This window comes from Mastigoproctus giganteus, chromosome 6 (genome assembly GCF_048544385.1).
Source record: "Mastigoproctus giganteus isolate SK-2022 chromosome 6, ASM4854438v1, whole genome shotgun sequence".
In the NCBI taxonomy this organism is placed as follows: Eukaryota; Metazoa; Arthropoda; class Arachnida; order Uropygi; family Thelyphonidae; genus Mastigoproctus; species Mastigoproctus giganteus.
The window spans coordinates 63,370,123-63,388,569 of record NC_143580.1 but is presented as its reverse complement, the minus strand read 5'-3'; the positions used below and the strand labels follow the sequence as shown (position 1 = coordinate 63,388,569).

The following is an 18,447-nucleotide window of genomic DNA, read 5'->3' as shown; positions in this document are numbered from 1 at the left end:
ATAGGAAGGAGTATATGAGAGAGCCTTGTGGATCAATTCGGTCCTGGAGACATTGTGCAAGGCTCAAGGGATAGAATTTTTTTCAGCCTGCTCTGTGCTTGTTAGCAGGAGAGACTGATTCTACAGTGATGGGATGCACATAAGAAGGGTGCAAGAATATTTCCTGATGCTATCGAGGCAGAATTAGGCGGGTCGGAAAACTGCTAGCTTGGGGGAAAACACGCACTAATAGATTAACAGTAGCCATTGGGAGAAGAGAAAGTGATATTCGCACTGCTTCTATTGAAATGCAATTGAGCAGCAGCCTTAAAAGCAAGGCAATGGGAATTTCCATTACTACTGGGAGTCATAGTGGAACAAGTAAATACATGGGCTGTGTTAGAATAACTAAGAGTAGAAAGAGGTACATGTATACTTTCATGTACACCAATGCTAGGAGTATAGTTAATAAATTTGATGAGCTTGAAATGCTAGCCAAGACATGAAAGGCAGATATTGTTGGGACATGAGAGACGTGGTGTCATACAGAATTAAGCCGTGCAGAATTGGAATTTGGGGAGTACAATGTGTACAGAAATGATACACAGGTCAGGGAGGGGTTATGCTGTTGGTTAAGAAACACATACAATCTAAGCAAGTGCATCCAATTGATGTTGGTGGACAGTGCAATGTTTAGTGAGTTTGGTGTGACATAACCACTGGTAAAGGAAAAATGAGAGTAGGTGTGTTTTATAGGCCTAATGAATCTGATGAGTATAATCACCACTTGTGCAAGGAAATAAGGTGGGCCAGTAAATCAGAGTGTCTTGTAATGGGGGATTTTAATTTCCCAGAGATTAATTGGAATTTGTGGTTTGACCACTCGCACACTAACAAGGCTTTTGTGATTATTGGATGGTTGTTTTCTACAGCAGCATGTTCGGTGGGCAACTAGAGGGAGTAATTCTCTTGATCTGATTATCAGTTGTGATTCTTCAAGCATTAAGAATTTGAAGATATAGGAACCACTAGGTGGAAGTGATCGCAGTGTGCTGGAGTTGGATTTACTTAAACAGGTAACTACCATCGAGGGTAAAAGGAAGGGTTTTTGCTTTCGCAAAGGTGAATATGGTGGTCTGAGACAGTATTTAAATTCTATACGATGGGACCAACTGGGGATGTTACCAACAACAAATTCAAAATGGTAAGCATTCAAACAATTAGTCTTGGAAACTACTAAGGTTTTCATACCAACCAAGAAATATTGTTCAAGATTTAGGCTTAAATGGATGTCAGTTGAACAAATTATAAATGTGGTAGAGAAGAAAAATGCATGGGATACATATAAATTAATGGGTGACATTGAAGCCTACAATAGATATAAGTTGGTCTGTACCCAAGTCACAAAGAAGGTAAGGCAGGCAAAGAGAGATTACGAAAAATCTTTGGCAAAAGATGCAAAGAAAAACAGCAAAGAGTTCCTTACTTATGTCAATTTTAGAAAGAAGGGGACGAATCATAATTGGTCCACTTAATATCGATGGTTCAACTGGTGATGATCCTGCTCAGGTAGCTAACAAACTAAATGAATAATTTGCATCTACATTCACACATGAGGAGTAATTCAGGGAGGGGAATGCGAGAGGTAAATTACACTAGGGCAGTAAGCTAGATAATATTAAAATAAAAGTGAGTAATATGGAGGAGAAATTGTTGAAGATAAACATAAGAAAGGCTCTTGGGTTGGATGAAATCTATCTAGTTATATTAGAGGAAGCAAAGGAAGTAAGCAAACACTTAGTCGTAATTATGAGAGCTACTTTGGACTTAGGGGTGGTATCTATGGACTGGAGATGTTCAAATATGACCCCAATCCCCAAAGGAGAACCAAAGGAAGAAACAGATAATTATAGACCTGGTAGTTTACCTTCGGTTACATGAAAATTAATGGAGTCACTGGTTAAATGAGCATTGCAGGATCATTTAGACAAAATTTCAGTTATAGCTCCGACACATCATATGTTTGTTAAGTGGAAGTCTTATCGCCCAATTTGATTGTATACTACGATTTACCCACAAAGGAATTGGATGCAAAAAAATAATTTTGTATATATTTGGATCTTAGAAACTCTTTTGACACTGTTGCTCATGGAAGACGGCTGAACAAATTTGAGTAGTGTGGCATTGGAGGCAAAATGCTGCTATTGATAAAGGGATGGTTGAGTGGCATAGTGTGACATAGTGTGACATAGTGTTTTTTGACAAGCGGCACCGGTGCTTTCGCACAACTCCGCATTTGAATCTCTTGTGAAGTAAGACAGTACAGTACTGTCAAGGCCAGATATCATATGTTAGTGTATGTTCATGTTTGCTTAGTGCGGGTTATGTTGTTCATCTGGCCGCTTAGCCTAGGGTCTGTGGAACACCACAGACTGCTAGTTACCGTCACTGGCACTGGGAGCCGGACCAGGTATGTGGAAAGAGAACTCTGGCTGGCCGACCCTGGGGTTAGCCTGAGCTTCCCAGGGAGGGCCGAGAAAAAAAAAAAATAATAAAATAAAATAAAAAAGAATAATAATAAAATAAAATAAAAATAAAAATAATAAATAATATAAAAAAAATAAAAAAATAATAATAAAAAAAAAATTAATAAAAAAAAAAATAATAATAAAAAAAAAATAAATAAATAAATAAAATAAAATAAATAAAAATAAAAAAATAAATAAAAAAAAATAGAGGCAGAGAGTGGTAATCAATGGACACTGCTCTTCGTGGACTAAGATTATTAGTAGAGTCCCCCAGCGTTCAGTTTTTGGTCCGCTGTTGTTTTCTGTATTCATCAATGATATTGATAATGGTATATTTGGCTTAATATCCAAATTTGCAGATGATACGAAGGTTGTTAATGACACTAATTACAGTACGCTTCTGCAGCAGGATCTGGAGAGGTTGGGCAGATGGGCTCAGAGGTGGAAAATGAAGTTTAACATTGAGAAATGTAAATTGCTGCATATAGGAAGCAGTAACCCCAGGGTAACGTGTCCAGTCCGTGGTACTACACTGAGAGTGGTAGAGAATGAAAAGGACCTGGGAGTAATTGTGCAGGCAAATATATAGTTTTCTGAGCAGCGCAGACCTCTGAAAGTGTAGCTCATGGTGTCTTGTCAGTAACGTACAGGAATTTTTCTAGCAGTGATGAGGAGGTGGTTCTCCCCTTATATAAGTCAATGGTCAGTCCACAACTTGAGTACTGTATACAGAACTGGAGGTCTGATTTTAAGAAGAATATAGCGCTGTTGGAACGAGTACAGTGAAGGGCAACAAGATTAGTGAATGGAACAATGGGTTGTCCTTACGAAGAAAGGCTTAATTTTTGTAAATTACAATGTCTGCAGACAAGGCACCTGAGAGGTGATCTGATTGAGGTGTATAAAGCCTTGAATGGCTTGAGCTTGTTCAATGCTGATGGGATTCTTCCTCTTGCTCAGAATAATCGCCTTTTTAAGCTTAAATCCAAATTGAGGAAAGTCAGTTGTAGGATAGATATGTGGAAGTTTGCCTTTAGCCAGCGGGTGGTTGTTTATTGAAGAAAACTTCCATCTGTTTTTCTAGAAGTTGATAGCTTAAATAAATTCAAGGCAGAAGTTGAAATACATTTGGAGCGAGTGGATGGGTGAAATATGGGGCGTTTTTTTGGCTGTTGCGACATAAGCTTGCTTTCTTGTGGGCCTTTGCTAATGCTAATGCTAACTAATGGTTGCTCTTACGAAGAAAGTTTGAAGTTGTGCAAATTACAGAGTCTGGAGACCAGTCACCTGCGAGATGATCTGATTGAGGTGTACACAATCTTGAATGGTTTGAACATGCTCAATGGTGATGAGAATTTTTCTCTTGCTCCGAATAATCGGCTTTGAGGGCATAGATTCAAATTGAGGAAAGACAGTTGTAGGATAGATGTGCGGAAGTTTCCCTTTTGTCAGCGAGTTGTTGATTGCTGGAACAAACTTACATGTGTCGTTGTAGAAGTTTATAACTTAAACAGATTCAAGTCAGAACTAGAAAAACATTTCGAGCGAGTGGATGGGTGAAATGAAAATGTTGTGTTTGTTTGTGTGTGTTTTTTTTTTTTTTTTTTTTGACTGATGCTATATAAGCTTGCTTTCTTGCATCATGTGCCCTTGGTAATGTTAATGCTAACTTATAAAACTCATCAAAAGTCCTATAATCGACTCCTTTATGTGAAAATTCGAGTGGAAAATGCGTACCAGTACATTCAGAGCTAATATAGTTGGCATCAGTAATGACTTCCAGTAGTCGCGAAAGTTCATGCGTACCGTGAGATTCACTGAATCAGTATAGTAGCCACATATGTAAGTGATGCCTCCCAAAATAATCCAAGAAATATTAAGATATTTTTCCCATATGTAATTCCAAGGTTGAAATTTTTCATAAACAATTCATCCTATGCATATCAAGAAGCTTGTTGCAAATGTTCTCTTCTTTTGAAAGCACGATTGGCAAATCTATTGAATTGTACCAAGACAGGTTGAGAAGTAACCAGCACCATTTTATTTTCCGTGAGAAAAGATGATCAGCATGATCCTCTAAGTCCATCCGCAGCTCACTGTAAGATGGACAGTGATTACAATATTTAGTCTACAGTTTCTTCTTCACTTCAATGGCATGATGGCGCAGTTGCGAGTCTAAATTTATACAGTTTGGTGTTTAAACTACCATGACCGATAATTAAAAACGTTGTATGTAGGCTCTGGAATAGCCGAAGGGAATCTTTCTTGACAAAAGGCGAATAACCTTTAGTGATTATACCAATGTCAATTACAGTCCAATCCGATTGCTATTTATTAACAAAAAGCATCCAAAGCGTTTTCTTTTCTTAGGTTTGGCTGTTCTCCAAGTTTAGACTGTTGTCGCCAGTTGTCGCAGGAATTTGTCTCCTATGATGATAAATTACATAGCTAAATCGCACCTGGTACTGTGTTGGCAGTTTCCTAGGAACACTTGAAGAGCTGTAGTATCAGCGGTTTTGCAAGCTCTGACGAATTCGGATAATCGACGTTCTACTGTAGATTTTTTTTTTTTTTTGCACCACCTTTCGAAATATCCTGCCGGTACCCCCTTGGTCGTAGTATAAATTTTTAATGGACAAACTTTTGTGATTAATCTGATTGGGTATTATGATGCAGTAAAGGAACTGGATGAAAACAAAATTTATATATCATATACTTAGATTTCAGGAAAGCTTTCGATACCGTTGCACGTAAGACTGCTGTACAAATTGGAGCAGTGGGATTAATGGCAAGTTACTGCTCATGATAATGAAATGCCAATGATTAGGTCACATCTTGATTACTGTGTAAAAGTCTGTAACCCTAATTTTAGGAAGGATGTTAGCTATTGGAACGGGTGCAGAGAAGCGGAACGAGATTGGTGAACGGAGCAAAAGGGTGCTCTTATCAAGAAAGTTTTCACTTTTTGCCAATTGTAGATCTGGAGACTAGTCACTTGAAAGGAGATCTGATTTTATCGTTTAAGGTCTTGAATGGAACTATTATATTAGGGTCACCCTGTAATTTCCTACATATACCCATTTGTATTGTGTCTGTTAATTGTGTGTGTTCTCCGAACGATTTCCCTGTTTTGCCGTACGAAAAAAAAACAGTTTATATGAAATGGATCGAGTAAGCACAATGTTGACGGAGTATGTACTTTCTTTTGCTGAGCCTGAGCGCACGCGCGCGCGTGCATACACACACACACACACACACACACACACGCGAAACAGCATGAATTCAAAGTTAGGAACGATGGTTGTAAGTCGGTGTTGCGAAAAATTTTTGTCAGCCAGCAGTGTTGTGGTTTGGGTAATTTGAATAAATTCAAGGAAGAACTGCATAAACTGTTAGAGGGAATGGTGGAGAGATTAAGTGATGGTCTTTTTTTTTTTTTTTGTCTTTTGGCTGTTGTTGTATAAGCTTGCTTTCTTGCATCTTTTGCCACTACTACTTTCAGAACAACCGTTAATCCGTGACAGTATAATTATACAATATAATAATAATATTATTATTATTATTATTAGCCAAATAGTGCAAAGTCTGAGGCTTATGCTGCACCAGCCAAAAAAAAAAAAAATCCCACTGAACCTGAGAGAGAGAGAATCAGAAGTAGAAGAAAATCATCAAGAATGAAAAGGAAGAATGATGATATCCAGCTCAGGACCTTGGGTTTGCCAAGCCCATACTCACCAGATGTGAGCCCATGGGATTACATATATATAAAAAGTATTCGTGTTTTAGGCATAATTATAAGGACCTATGTAAAACTGGCTTAGGGGTTGTCTTTATTACAATGTTATTATCATTTTAAAATGATGTTGCATCGACATCGGGATAATCAAATCCCCGCCCTCCACTCATCTTTTAATCTTTGAAAATCCACTAAAAATCTTTAATGTCGAGTAGAGATGATCTATGTAGGTGGCATGGCGGGGAGGAATGTTGAGGTGTGGTTGTTGCTGGTTACCGGCGGCTGTTTTTGGAAACAATTGGTTGGAAGTACTTAATCAATGATTATAGTTTAGTGATGTAAAGGAATGACTGTTATTATGATTTTCTTATGAATGTTTTGATAAGTGTTGACAATTGTAGGTGATATGGCACTGCGATACGAATGCAGTGCAGAAATGAAATGCCAGAGGAATCAGAACGATTCGGAAAACAGTGTATACCGGTTTACCAACTCAAAATGTCAAGATAACCTTTTATTGTTGGAAGATATTCCCGAGCATCTACAGTTCAATCCGTTTGTGTTTACTGGTTACCGTCCGCAGATGACGGCATGGGGTTGTTTGAAAAGCCTGGTGTATCTGCACAACGAAACCATCAACATTCTTTCTCATGGTAGGCATGTATTGATCAGTTTTTTCTCGTTCAGGCAACGTTTATGCAGTACTGCTTTTACTTAGGAATATGTATATTGTATGAGCGGTACGTGCATGCAAATTTGGGATCTTAAACAAACTGTTTAAGATCCCAAATGTTAGTGCTTGCGCGCATTAATGTCTTATTTTTCTGTTAAACCTTAAAGATTTAATTACCATCAGGGGTAATGGAAAGGGTTTTGCTTCCGTAAAGGTGAGTACAATGGTCTCCGACAGTTTTTAAATTCTGTACAGTGGGATAAACTGACGATGTTACCAACAGTAAATTCTAAGTGGGAAGCGTTCAAGGAATTAATTGTGGAAGCTACTAAAAGTTTCATACCTATTAAGAAATATTGTTCAAGGTTTAGGCCTAAATGGTTATCAAATGAACTAATGAGACTCGTAATAGAGAAGAAAAATGCATGGGATCCATATAAATTATCAAGCGACTCAGAAGCTTATGGCAGATATAAGCTAGTCTGTAATCAGGTGGTAGTAGTAGTAGTGGCATGTGATGCAAGAAAGCAAATGTATGAGCTTATCCAGCATCAGCCAAAAAAAAAAAAAAAAAAATCACACCATTCCTTCCAAATGCCTTCCCGTTCCTCCATAAATTTATTCAACCTATCAACTTCCACAATGACAGATGGAAGTTTGTTCCAGCAATTAACCACCCGCTGGCTAAAGGCAAATTTCCGCACATCTATTCTACATCTGGCCTTTCTTAATTTGAATTTATGCCCCCTTAGGTTCGTAATCTGAACAAGTGGAAGGATCCCATCAGAATTCAGCGTGCTGAACCCGTTCAAGGCCTTATACACCTCAATCAGATCACCGCGCAGGTGCCGAGGATGAGGAAAGGTCAGGGAATGACCACCGCATATCTCGGAGCAATATGGCCTTAGTTGCTAATGCTCCTAAAAACCAAATAACAAATAACCACTTGTTCAGATTACGAACCTAAGGGGGCATAAATTCAAATTAAGAAAAGACAGATGTAGAATAGATGTGCGGAAATTTGCCTTTAGCCAGCGGGTGGTTAATTGCTGGAACAAACTTCCATCTGTCGTTGTGGAAGTTGATAGGTTGAATAAATTTAAGGAGGAACTGGATAGGCATTTGGAGGGAATGGTGTGAATTTTTTTTTTTTTTTTTTTGGCTGATGCTGCATAAGCTCATACACTTGCTTTCTTGCATCACATGCCACTGCTACTACTACTACTATTACCCTTTTTGTGTATTGGTAGTTCTCAAATATAATTTTAAATCCTTGCTTGAAAACAGCAGCTTCACATAAACTGGGTACATTAAATTTGTAAATACACTGCGTGTATTTACAAATTAGCCTTAAAGAAATTTGTTGAAAGGCTGGAGTTGGTTCTGGTTCGGTGCAAAATGTGTACCTGCATTAGGCGCACCACTTTTTTGACTCATCTGTGTGTGGAAACTTGTGTGGAGTGGGAGGAGGAGCATAAAGTACATAACACCCCGCTCCGATTGAAAATGGCCTCAAATCAGAACGAAGCGGTCGAACCTCAGTTCCGATAATAACAGTAACTCTAGTCTCAACATTAATTTCTGTACTCAGGGCCCATGGACTGGCCATGATGGATGCATAGGGATTTTAATATTCAGTTTTTAGGCCTAGTGTAAAACATAGAGCCTTCTTCATTAAGCGGTAGGTATCGGCTGTAGTCCAGTGTTAGCACAGTTCCCATGGGATAGAAAAGCTTGGCAACTAGTATTTTACTGAATGGTATATTGACAGTATTAATATTTTACTGACCGGTCTATTTTAAGGTTGATAAAACTTTAGTATCTGGTACCCCTGGCTGTGGCCAATTTTGCTTGAATCCCTTCCAAGTCACGTAGAAATCCAACCTTTTTTCACTAAACAAAAATGAAAGTTGATCAAAAACGTGACCCCCTTATAAGTGTTATTTTCCCCCTTCTAATTACAACTATTTTTCTTAGTAGTAGTAGTAGTAGTGGCATGTGATGCAAGAAAGCAAGTGTATGAGCTTATGCAGCATCAGCCAAAAAAAAAAAAAAAAAATTAAACCATTCCCTCCAAATGAATGTCCAGTTCCTCTTTAAATTTATTTAACCTATCATCTTCCACAACGACAGATGGAAGTTTGTTCCAGCAATTAACCACCCGCTGGCTAATGGCAAATTTCCGCACATCTGTTCTACATCTGTCCTTTCTTAATTTGAATTTGTCCCTTTCGGTTCGTAATCTGAACATGTGGAAGGATCCCATCAGAATTCAGCGTGCTCAACCCATTCAAGGCCTTATACACCGCAGTCAGATCACCGCGCAGGTGCCTAGTCTCCAGCCACTGCAATTTGTAGAACTTAAGCCTCTCTTGGTAAAAGGATCCCTTCATTCCCCTCACCAATCTTGTTGCCCTTCTCTGTACTCGCTCAAGTAAATCTACATCCTTCCTAAAATGAGGCCTCCAGACCTATATGCAGTACTCAAGGCGTGGCCTGACCATTGCCTTATGCAGAGGGACAATCACCTCCTTCTCTCTGCTAGCAAAATTCCTATACTGTATATCATCGAGAAAACCCCATGACCTGCCCTGGCAGCCTGTCTGCATTGCTCTGAAAACTTCATATCTGACTGAACAATTACTCCCAGGTCTTTTTCATTTTCTACCACCTTAAGTGTAGTACCATACAGTTGGTACATTTCTCTGGGGTTACTTCTACCCATATGCAGTACTTTGCATTTGTCAAGGTTAAACTTCAGTTGCCACTTCTTAGCCCATCTGCCCAAATTATCTAGATCCTGTTGCAGTAGCACACTGCGATTACTGTCCTTAACAACCCTGCCAACCTTTGTATCGTCTGCAAACTTCAACATTAAGCCTGATATACCTTCATCAATATCATTGATAAATATACAAAACAACAGCGGACCCAACACCGAAATCTGTGGGACTCCACTAATAACATTAGTCCAAGAAGCGCAGCACCCATTGATTACCACCCTCTGTCTTCTCCCACTTAACCATCCTTTTATCCATTGTAGCAACTTACCCTTAATACCATTCTGCTCCAATTTGTACAATAGTCTTCCATGCACAACAGTGTCAAAAGCTTTCTTGAAATCCAAATATATGATATCAAAATTATTTTTTGCATCCAGTTCCTTTGTAACCACATCATAATATCCTATCAAATTTGTCAGACAAGACTTTTCCTTAACAAAACCATGCTGTGTCTGAATTATTGCTGCAGTCTTGTCTGGGTGATCCTACAATGCATCTTTAACCAGCGACTCCATTATTTTACCCTGAACAGAAGTTACCCTTCGATCCCCCTTTGTGAATTGGGGATACATTTGCACATCTCCAGTCCGTGGGAACCTCCCCTGAGTCCAGTGATGCTCTCATAATTATGGCTAAGGGTTTGCTTACTTGCTTTGCCGTCTCCTTTAATATAACTGGATAGATCCCATCCACTCCAGGTGCTCTTCTTATGTTTAACTTCATTCACTTTCACTCTGCTACAAATTGATAACCTTCTGCCATTTTCAAACCTTAATAATTCCTCATGTGTTAATGTAGATGCAAAATACTCATTCAGTTTGTTTGCTATCTGAGCAGGATCATCAACAGTCGAACCATTGATGGCAAGTGGACCAATCAGATTCATCCCCTTCCTTTTAGAGTTTATATAAGTAAAGAAATCCTTGCTGTTTTTCTTAGCATCTTTTGCGAATGATTTCTCGTAAACTGCCTTCGCCTGCCTAACCTCTTTTGTGACCTGATTACAGACTAGCTTATATCTGCCATAGGCTTCTGAGTCGCTTGATAATTTATATGCATCCCATGCATTTTCCTTCTCTGTTATGAGTCTCATTAGTTCATTATATAACCATTTAGGCCTAAACCTTGAACAATATTTCTTAATAGGTATGAAACTTTTAGTAGCTTCCACGATTAATTCACGTCTTTCATTCAACCTGTTCACCTCACAGCATAACACAAGGGGTATCGGATACTAAATTTGAGCTGTAAGGTTAAACTTCCAGCCCCTTGTTTTACAATTGACGTTTGTATTTTGTGACTGTTGACAGTGGTACTGTATGATGAACTCTTGGTATGGATGCTGAACTAGTGACAACAATATTTTATGAAAGAGATTTTATTGGTTGAAGGAAAATGGCAAAGGGTAATAAAACAATCAGGCATATTTTGGCTTTTGGTAGAATCATGCAAAAAGTAGAGTTTGTAAATGTTTTCATAATTAGTTTTTTATTCAGCATTGATACAGCAAACTCTCACTTTTTAAGTGAACAGGGAAAAAATAAATAAACATTTGAAGATTGTTCATTCTTGAAAACATTATGGTGTTTATCTCATGAACTTCTTCACGTGCATGATTGTTGTAACTCTGAGAGTTATTAGTAATTTAACATACTTTATACTTTTTCAATTGGTATTGTTATGGTACACTGGTAACAGTTAATATATCATATGTAACTATGTTAATTTATAGATAAAAGTTAATCATATACAGAAATTTAAAAGCTTTTAATTTTCAAAGAGAAAGAAATTTTCACTTCACTTAAACACCCCATCCAGTACTGTAGCCAGTGCCGGATTAAGGCACAGGCTAGCAGGGCCCTTGCCCAGGGTGGCATTTCTTTAAGGGGTGGCAGAGTTTACAAATCATGAAAAAATATATATCTTTAGTAAAGGGGTGGCGAAAAATTTTTCTGCCCGGGATATGAAAATACCTTGATCCGGCACTGATTTTAGCATGAGGTTGATCGATATTATCTGCTTTGGGAAGTTGGCATTATGTGAATTTAACACTAACAAGCAAAATAAACATTGGAATTTCACCTCGTGATATGACTCGACTGGTCAACTAAATATGAAGGCATAACAGTAAATGATCTCGTTCCGGTTTCTGACAAACTGAATAAATATTTTACACCTACAGTCATGCACGAATGTTTACAGATGTATACCCAATTACAGCTAAAAGTTAAATGATCATGTAGTATCCGAGATGGAAGTGAAAGAGAAATTGTTTAGGCTAAAAATTAATAAAGCACCTGGAGTGCATCCAGTTATTTTCATTGGATAGATATCTTTTAAAAGAAGCAGCAAAAGAGGTAAGTAAACCTTTAGGCATAATTATAAGAGCATCCTTGGATTCAGGAAAATGCCTCTGTGGATTGGAAATGTGCAAATGTCTCTTCTATTTTTAAAGGGTATTAAAAGGAGAAGTGATTAATTATAGATCTGTAAGCTTGACTTCTGTACCAGGGAAAATAATGGAGTTAGTGAGCAAAGAAGTAATGCAGCATCATCTTGACAAGAATGCACTTATATGGTTAAGGAAAATCTTGTCGAACACCAATCTGATTGTTTTCTACGACATAATGACAAATGAACTGGATACAGAAGATGCATTTTGCATCGTATACTGAGATTTATATACACCAAAGATACTATTTCACAAGAAAGACTGCTTTACAAATTGGAGCAGTGTAGCATTAGTGAAAAGTTACTGCTATAGCTAAAAGAATAGTGGAGTAGTAAAAGAAGACTGTGGTTATTAACATGTTCACTGCCACCTGAATGGGTTCTGTCACATCGAATGTGACAGAACCCATTCGATGAAAAAAATCAATGTTTTGTCATCCCTAGCATTTTGAAAACTTGTACATCATGGTTGAAAATTAAGTTTAGAATTCATTGCTAGAAGCGAACCTTTATTTTTGTGCTGAGTTGTAAATCAGAACAAACCTTAAAATCTTATAAAAAATTTGTGTACATAAACCAACATCATCATAAGCAAAGAACAAATAAAACTGTGCCAAGTCTATAAACAAAAGCTGAGCATTGTTGTAGAGTGTTCAATCAGTGTGCCAATGCTGAGTTAATTTCCTGTGCCTTTACATTTTTGGCATTTGTCGGTTGACTGCTAAAGAATCATCGATTGTATGCATTACAGCACAGCACTTTGCATTTTGAATTCAGGTTTACTTTGTGGCATTTTATGCTTATATGTGTAAAGGCAGTAAACTTGTTAATGGACATTGCCTTCTTAGACTAATGTTATTAGTGGAACCCCTCAGGATTCAGTGCATGGCCATTAATTGTTTTCAATATTTATTAATGATATTGATGAAGATGTGTGAAGTTTAATGTCAAAGTTTTCCAATTATAGTATCGTTGGCAGGATGGTTAATTTCAGAAATCAGTTATGATGCTGCAACAAGACGTAGAAAAAAGTTATTCAGATGGGCTGGGAAGTAGCAGTTGAGGTTTCACCTTGAAAAATGCAAGGTACTGGATGTGGACAGTAGTAGTTCCAGAATAGTGCAGTATCACCCAAATCAACTGGGTAGTATTGCACTAAAGTATGTGCAGAAAGAAAAGATCTGGTTGTAATTGGTGCAGTCTGACAAGTATTCTGATCAGTGTAGACTAGGATGGCCCATGACCTAACTAATGCTTTATACAATGGGGCATTTATACAATTGTCCCATTGTATAAGGCATTAGTTAGGTCATTTCTTGAGTACTCTCTACAGGTGTAGAAGCCTTGATTTAGTAAGGAGCTTTTGAAATGGGTGCAAAGAAGAGCAACAAGGTTAGTAGAGAACACAAAAGGCTTCAATTCTACAAATTACAGCATCTGGAAACTAGGCACCTATGAGGATTCCTGATTGCATTATTTAAGGACTTAAATGGATTAAATGTTGTCTTTTTTTTTATGATAAAGTTCATCGTTACATTTTTTTTCTTGCTCAGCTCTATAAAGAATTTATTTTAGCATTTTCCTCCGAGAACTGTGATTTGCCAACTTTTCCCCTGGAATGATGCAGTAAGTAAATTTGATTTTTTAAAAGTTCATTTAATTTGAACCTGGATAATTCAAAGTGGTATTTTTTTGGTCCCTTGAATTTCGAAATAACAAGGTTTTACTGTGTTCAACAAATGGGCTACAATCAAATGGGTAATTAGGCTATTGGCTTGGATTTTGCTAATGCAGTTTACAAAATTGTAAATAATTGTATCTAATTCTAATCTAATGCAGTTTTTCAAATGCAGTTAACAAAATTCAAATGAATGGCATTTGAATTGTATAAATCAGTTCACTAGAATTCAAGATATCGTACCAGTCACGAAAAATGCATCACAAACTCTAATCACACAACTAGTGAGTGCTCGGCACAGACTAGTTGTGGTAACATGGGAGGTGCCTCTGACGGAAGCCACGGATAAAACGCCACTTCTGTGACACATTTTTTGTGATTGATCAGATTTACTCGGTTTTGTAGGTGCTACTAAAGATGTTTCATGTTTAAAGCAAAAAAAATTTCCAATTTCCCATATCAATTTGCTCCAGAAGTTTGTCCAGTTCTTCCTTGAATCTATTTAAGCTATCAACCTTTTACAACAAGGGATGGAAGTTTGTTTCAGCAATCAAAGACTCTCTGGCTAAAGGCGAATTTCGGCACATCTTCCGCACATTCTCCATATCATGTTGGCAGAAATTCATGAGTTAGGATTGTTTCAAAGACAATAGGAGGGAGTATACATTGAGAGCTTTGTCAATCAATTTGGCCCTGTAGAAAATATGCAAAGCTTATGGGGTAGAATTTTACTCAGCATGGTCTGTGCTTGTTAACGGGGGAGACTGTTTTTACAATTGAATAGGAGGGGTGCAAGAATATATGCTGATGCTATCACGGCAGTGGTAGGTGGGTCAGAAAACTGCTGGCTAAGGGAGATACACAGACTAATAGTTTAACTACTGCTGCAGGCAGAGAAAGTGATTCTTTCATTGCTGCTATTGGTACATGCAACACCCTGGGAAGCAAAAAAAAAAAAAAGCACCCTGGGAAGCAGGGTATCTGGGAACTAAGGCCTTGCTGAGGGTCATCATAGAACAAATGAATACATGGAATGTGTTAGGGTAGCTAAGAGTAAGAACCTGTGCATGTATACTTGTGTATACACTAATGCTAGAAGCATTGTAAATAAATTTAATGAATTTTAAGTACTAATTATGTCTCTGAATACAGACATTGTAGGAATAGCGGAGACGTGGTGTCACTCAGACTTAAGTGATGCTGAATTTGAATGTGGGGCATACAGACAGGAGAGGTGAAGGACTTATGCTTTTATTAAGAAACATATTAAATCTAAGGCAATGCATCCAGTTAACATGGGTGATGAGTGCAGTGTTGAGTCAGTTTGGTGTGATATAAGCATTGAGAAAACAAAATTGAGAGTAGGAGTGTGTTATAGGCCTAATGACTGTGTTGAGTATACCAATCAGTTTTACAGAGAAATAGTCGGATATCAAATCAGAATATCTTATAATGGGAGAATTTTAACTTTCCAGATGTTGACTGGAAAAAAACATGTAATACCTTAGATGCCACTTAGTTTGTGGTGCCAACAAAAACAATGATTTTTTTAAACCATAGTGTAAAAAATTTGTACACCTTCATAGATGATTTGAGCATTTATGAACATTGCTTTAGGAAATAAAATAACATACATTTTATCATGGCTTATGGCTTTAAAACAGAAACAAGAGGGAAAATTAGAGAATTTATGGAATGGTATTTTCAACAATAAAATTAAGTAGGCACTAATGGAACATGGCAGATGGTGTCAGAGAATGAGAGGCTGTCAGAATGCTAGACACTGGATCGGATATGCTGCTTACAACATGACATCAGCAGTTAGAGAAAGGCAAATTTGTAATCCTTGTTCTGACTCGTGTGTGAACAAGGGCCAGGTAAAAGGTTTTTAATGCGATCCTCATTCATTAAAATTATTTATCAGTGTATAAAATGTTTGAATATTTTATTTCTTGATGAAAAATATTATACTATATTTCTAGCCAGTAAGAAAAACTCATTTTGATTTGCTCTTATGCTAAAGAAGAAAAGGAAATGCAAAAATTTTGTCATAGGTGACAACAGGGCTGACATAGCCAAATGGTCAATGTGGAAGTGCAGTTTGAATATACAGGTTGTTTCAAAAGTGATGGTCAATAATTTAAAGGTGAACTGTACAGACTACAATATGCAAAAAAAAGCCTAGTAAACATGGGTCCTTAAGTGAATTTCCGAGATATTGCACATTTCTAGTTGGGATCCACCATTGACGAGGTGAACTGTACAGAGTTGGGATCCACCACTGACTTGTTTGTTTAGGTTAGGTTATGCTCATTCTCTCAGTTTCCCCTCAACGTGGGCACCTGTACGTGGTGAGGGGACCTCCCAGTGATGCTGCTGGGCTTCCAGATCAGCATCACTGGGATCTAACACCCATACCTTGGTTCCAGGGTTACATCTTTGGAATCCGGCGTGTGCAGCCGTGTGCCACAACCCGTTGAATTCGGAAAGGGGGATCCTCTTGGTTGATGGGCCCAGCCTTAATACACCACTTTGGCCCCTGCTTCGACAAGACGTGTGGTCCCGGACCGGCCCAACTGGGATCAATCGGCGGGTGGTTCTTACTGCTAGGGTCAACTGCGTTCCAATAAGTCTCCCTCCCTTTGGTCCTGGGACGGGATCAAGACTTATTGGAAAGGTGGGTATGGTGCTCCTAAGCTAACTTGGCGTCCCATTCGTGTACACAGTACCTCCTAGTTCATGAGTGGGCATCCCCTTGTAGGGCTCCGTGGTTGGTGAGGTACTTAGGGCATCTGAAATTTTTATCTTACTCCTATGAGTAATTTAAATCCAATTTCTTCTGGGGCCCCAACCAGGCCCCTACCTAATCAATCAGATGAGAATGACACAAATTCTGCCAAAAGAGCCAGAACTGAGGAAAAACCACCATCTATAACACTGTTTTTCCTCATTCTCCATTCTACCGGAGAGCAGTCAATTGGGAAGATGTCACCCTTCTTCATCCAGAAAGGATTAGAAGGGTTGGCAGGATCACCAAAATCCGTAAAACAGCTGCGTTCTGGCAATCTTTTAGCCGAAGCGTCAAGCACAAAGCAAGCAGAAAGAATCCTGAACGCGACATCTATAGGGGGAATACCGATCAGTGTAACCCCCCACAAAACTTTGAACTCTTCACGAGGTGTCATTTCAGAGTGGGACCTTCTTCATGTTTCTGAAGAAGAGATCTGCTCTGAATTGAAAGAACAAGGAGTGACGGCTGTCAAAAGAATATTAATGAGAAAGGATGGGAATCTCGTCCCTACCCGAGTTCTCATCCTAACATTTAACACCCCACGGCCTCCAAGTTCCATCAAGGCAGGCTATCTAAACTGCCCAGTGAGGATTTATATCCCAAACTCACTGCGGTGTTTTAGATGCCAAAAATACGGCCACTCACAAACTGCTTGTCGTTGAAATCCTGCCTTTGCTCGATGTGGTGTTAAAGACCACGAGAGCAAGGAATGTTCAGCTCCAAAACCAATCTGTATCAATTGCCAAGAAGAGCACCCCGCCTACTCTAGAGCATGCCAGCGGTGGAAGGATGAAAAAGAAATCCAAAAACTGGAAACAGAGCTGAATATTTCCTACCCAGAGGCCAGAAAACGTATCCAACCAATAAATAGCGGGAAACCTTCATATGCCCAGAAGGTTTCTGCTAAGTGCACTATCGGTACACAAACTGAGATGACTATACCACCAAGAGAGTCATTCACCCCGATTGCACGCTATTTATTGAGTTCACAAAAGCCCACCAAAAAAAACACAGTCAGCTGCCACTCCTATATCCGCACCTCCTAGTGCTCCACCACTACCAAAACCAAGTGGTAAAGAGCCTCCAGAAATAACAGAAACAATGGATATAGAGAACAAGGAGGTACCGGATGAATCAGTTTCGGAACTCTTTGCGGAGGAAGAAATGGACACAGGACAGCGTCCATTCTTCCCCAATAAAGATAAATCCAAGACTGACAAAAGTAAGCCCTCAGCACCTCGGAAGCTGCCTGATGGACCCACCAAGCCAAAATAATGGCTAAATTCCTACAGTGGAATTTTCATGGATTCCGGCGAAATACAGATGACATCAAGGCCCTCCTGCAAAAGCAAGAGCCAGTTTGCTTTTTCTTGCAGGAGACTTATCTAAAGGCAAATGATTACCCCACCATGCATAACATAACGTTTTTTCGTAAAGACAGAATTGTTGATGGTCCTGCTCATGGAGGAATGGCTATCCTTGTGGGCAACCAGACCCCAGTTCAGCCCTTGCTAATTACAACTAGCATAGAGGCTGTTGCAATTCGCCTTACAGTGGGATTTTTATTAACCATGTGCTCTATTTATTTGCCACCTGGGACTGACATCTCCCAGGTAGAATTTGTTGATCTTATAATGCAGTTGCCTCCCCCTTTCTTACTTCTCGGGGATTTTAATGGACGTAACACCCTGTGGGGTAGTGCTAACATCAGTGGAAGGGGACGAGTCATAGAGTGTATGCTAAATGACAATGACATTTCCCTTCTAAATACTAGAACAAATACCTTCTTCCACATGCCTACCCGTACATTTTCTGCCATTGATCTCTC

The 18,447-nt window shown here is 38.7% G+C and overlaps 1 protein-coding gene across 1 annotated transcript in view; it reads left to right on the top strand.

Moving 5' to 3' along the window:
- The window catches only part of LOC150084351 (progestin and adipoQ receptor family member 4), an 80,318-nt gene that overhangs the window by 10,158 nt on the left and 51,713 nt on the right, over positions 1–18,447 (top strand). Inside the window, exon 2 of the mRNA XM_090376194.1 lies at positions 6,645–6,896. Coding sequence (XP_090232320.1) covers positions 6,645–6,896 — 252 coding nt within the window. The remainder of the gene's footprint in view (positions 1–6,644; positions 6,897–18,447) is intronic.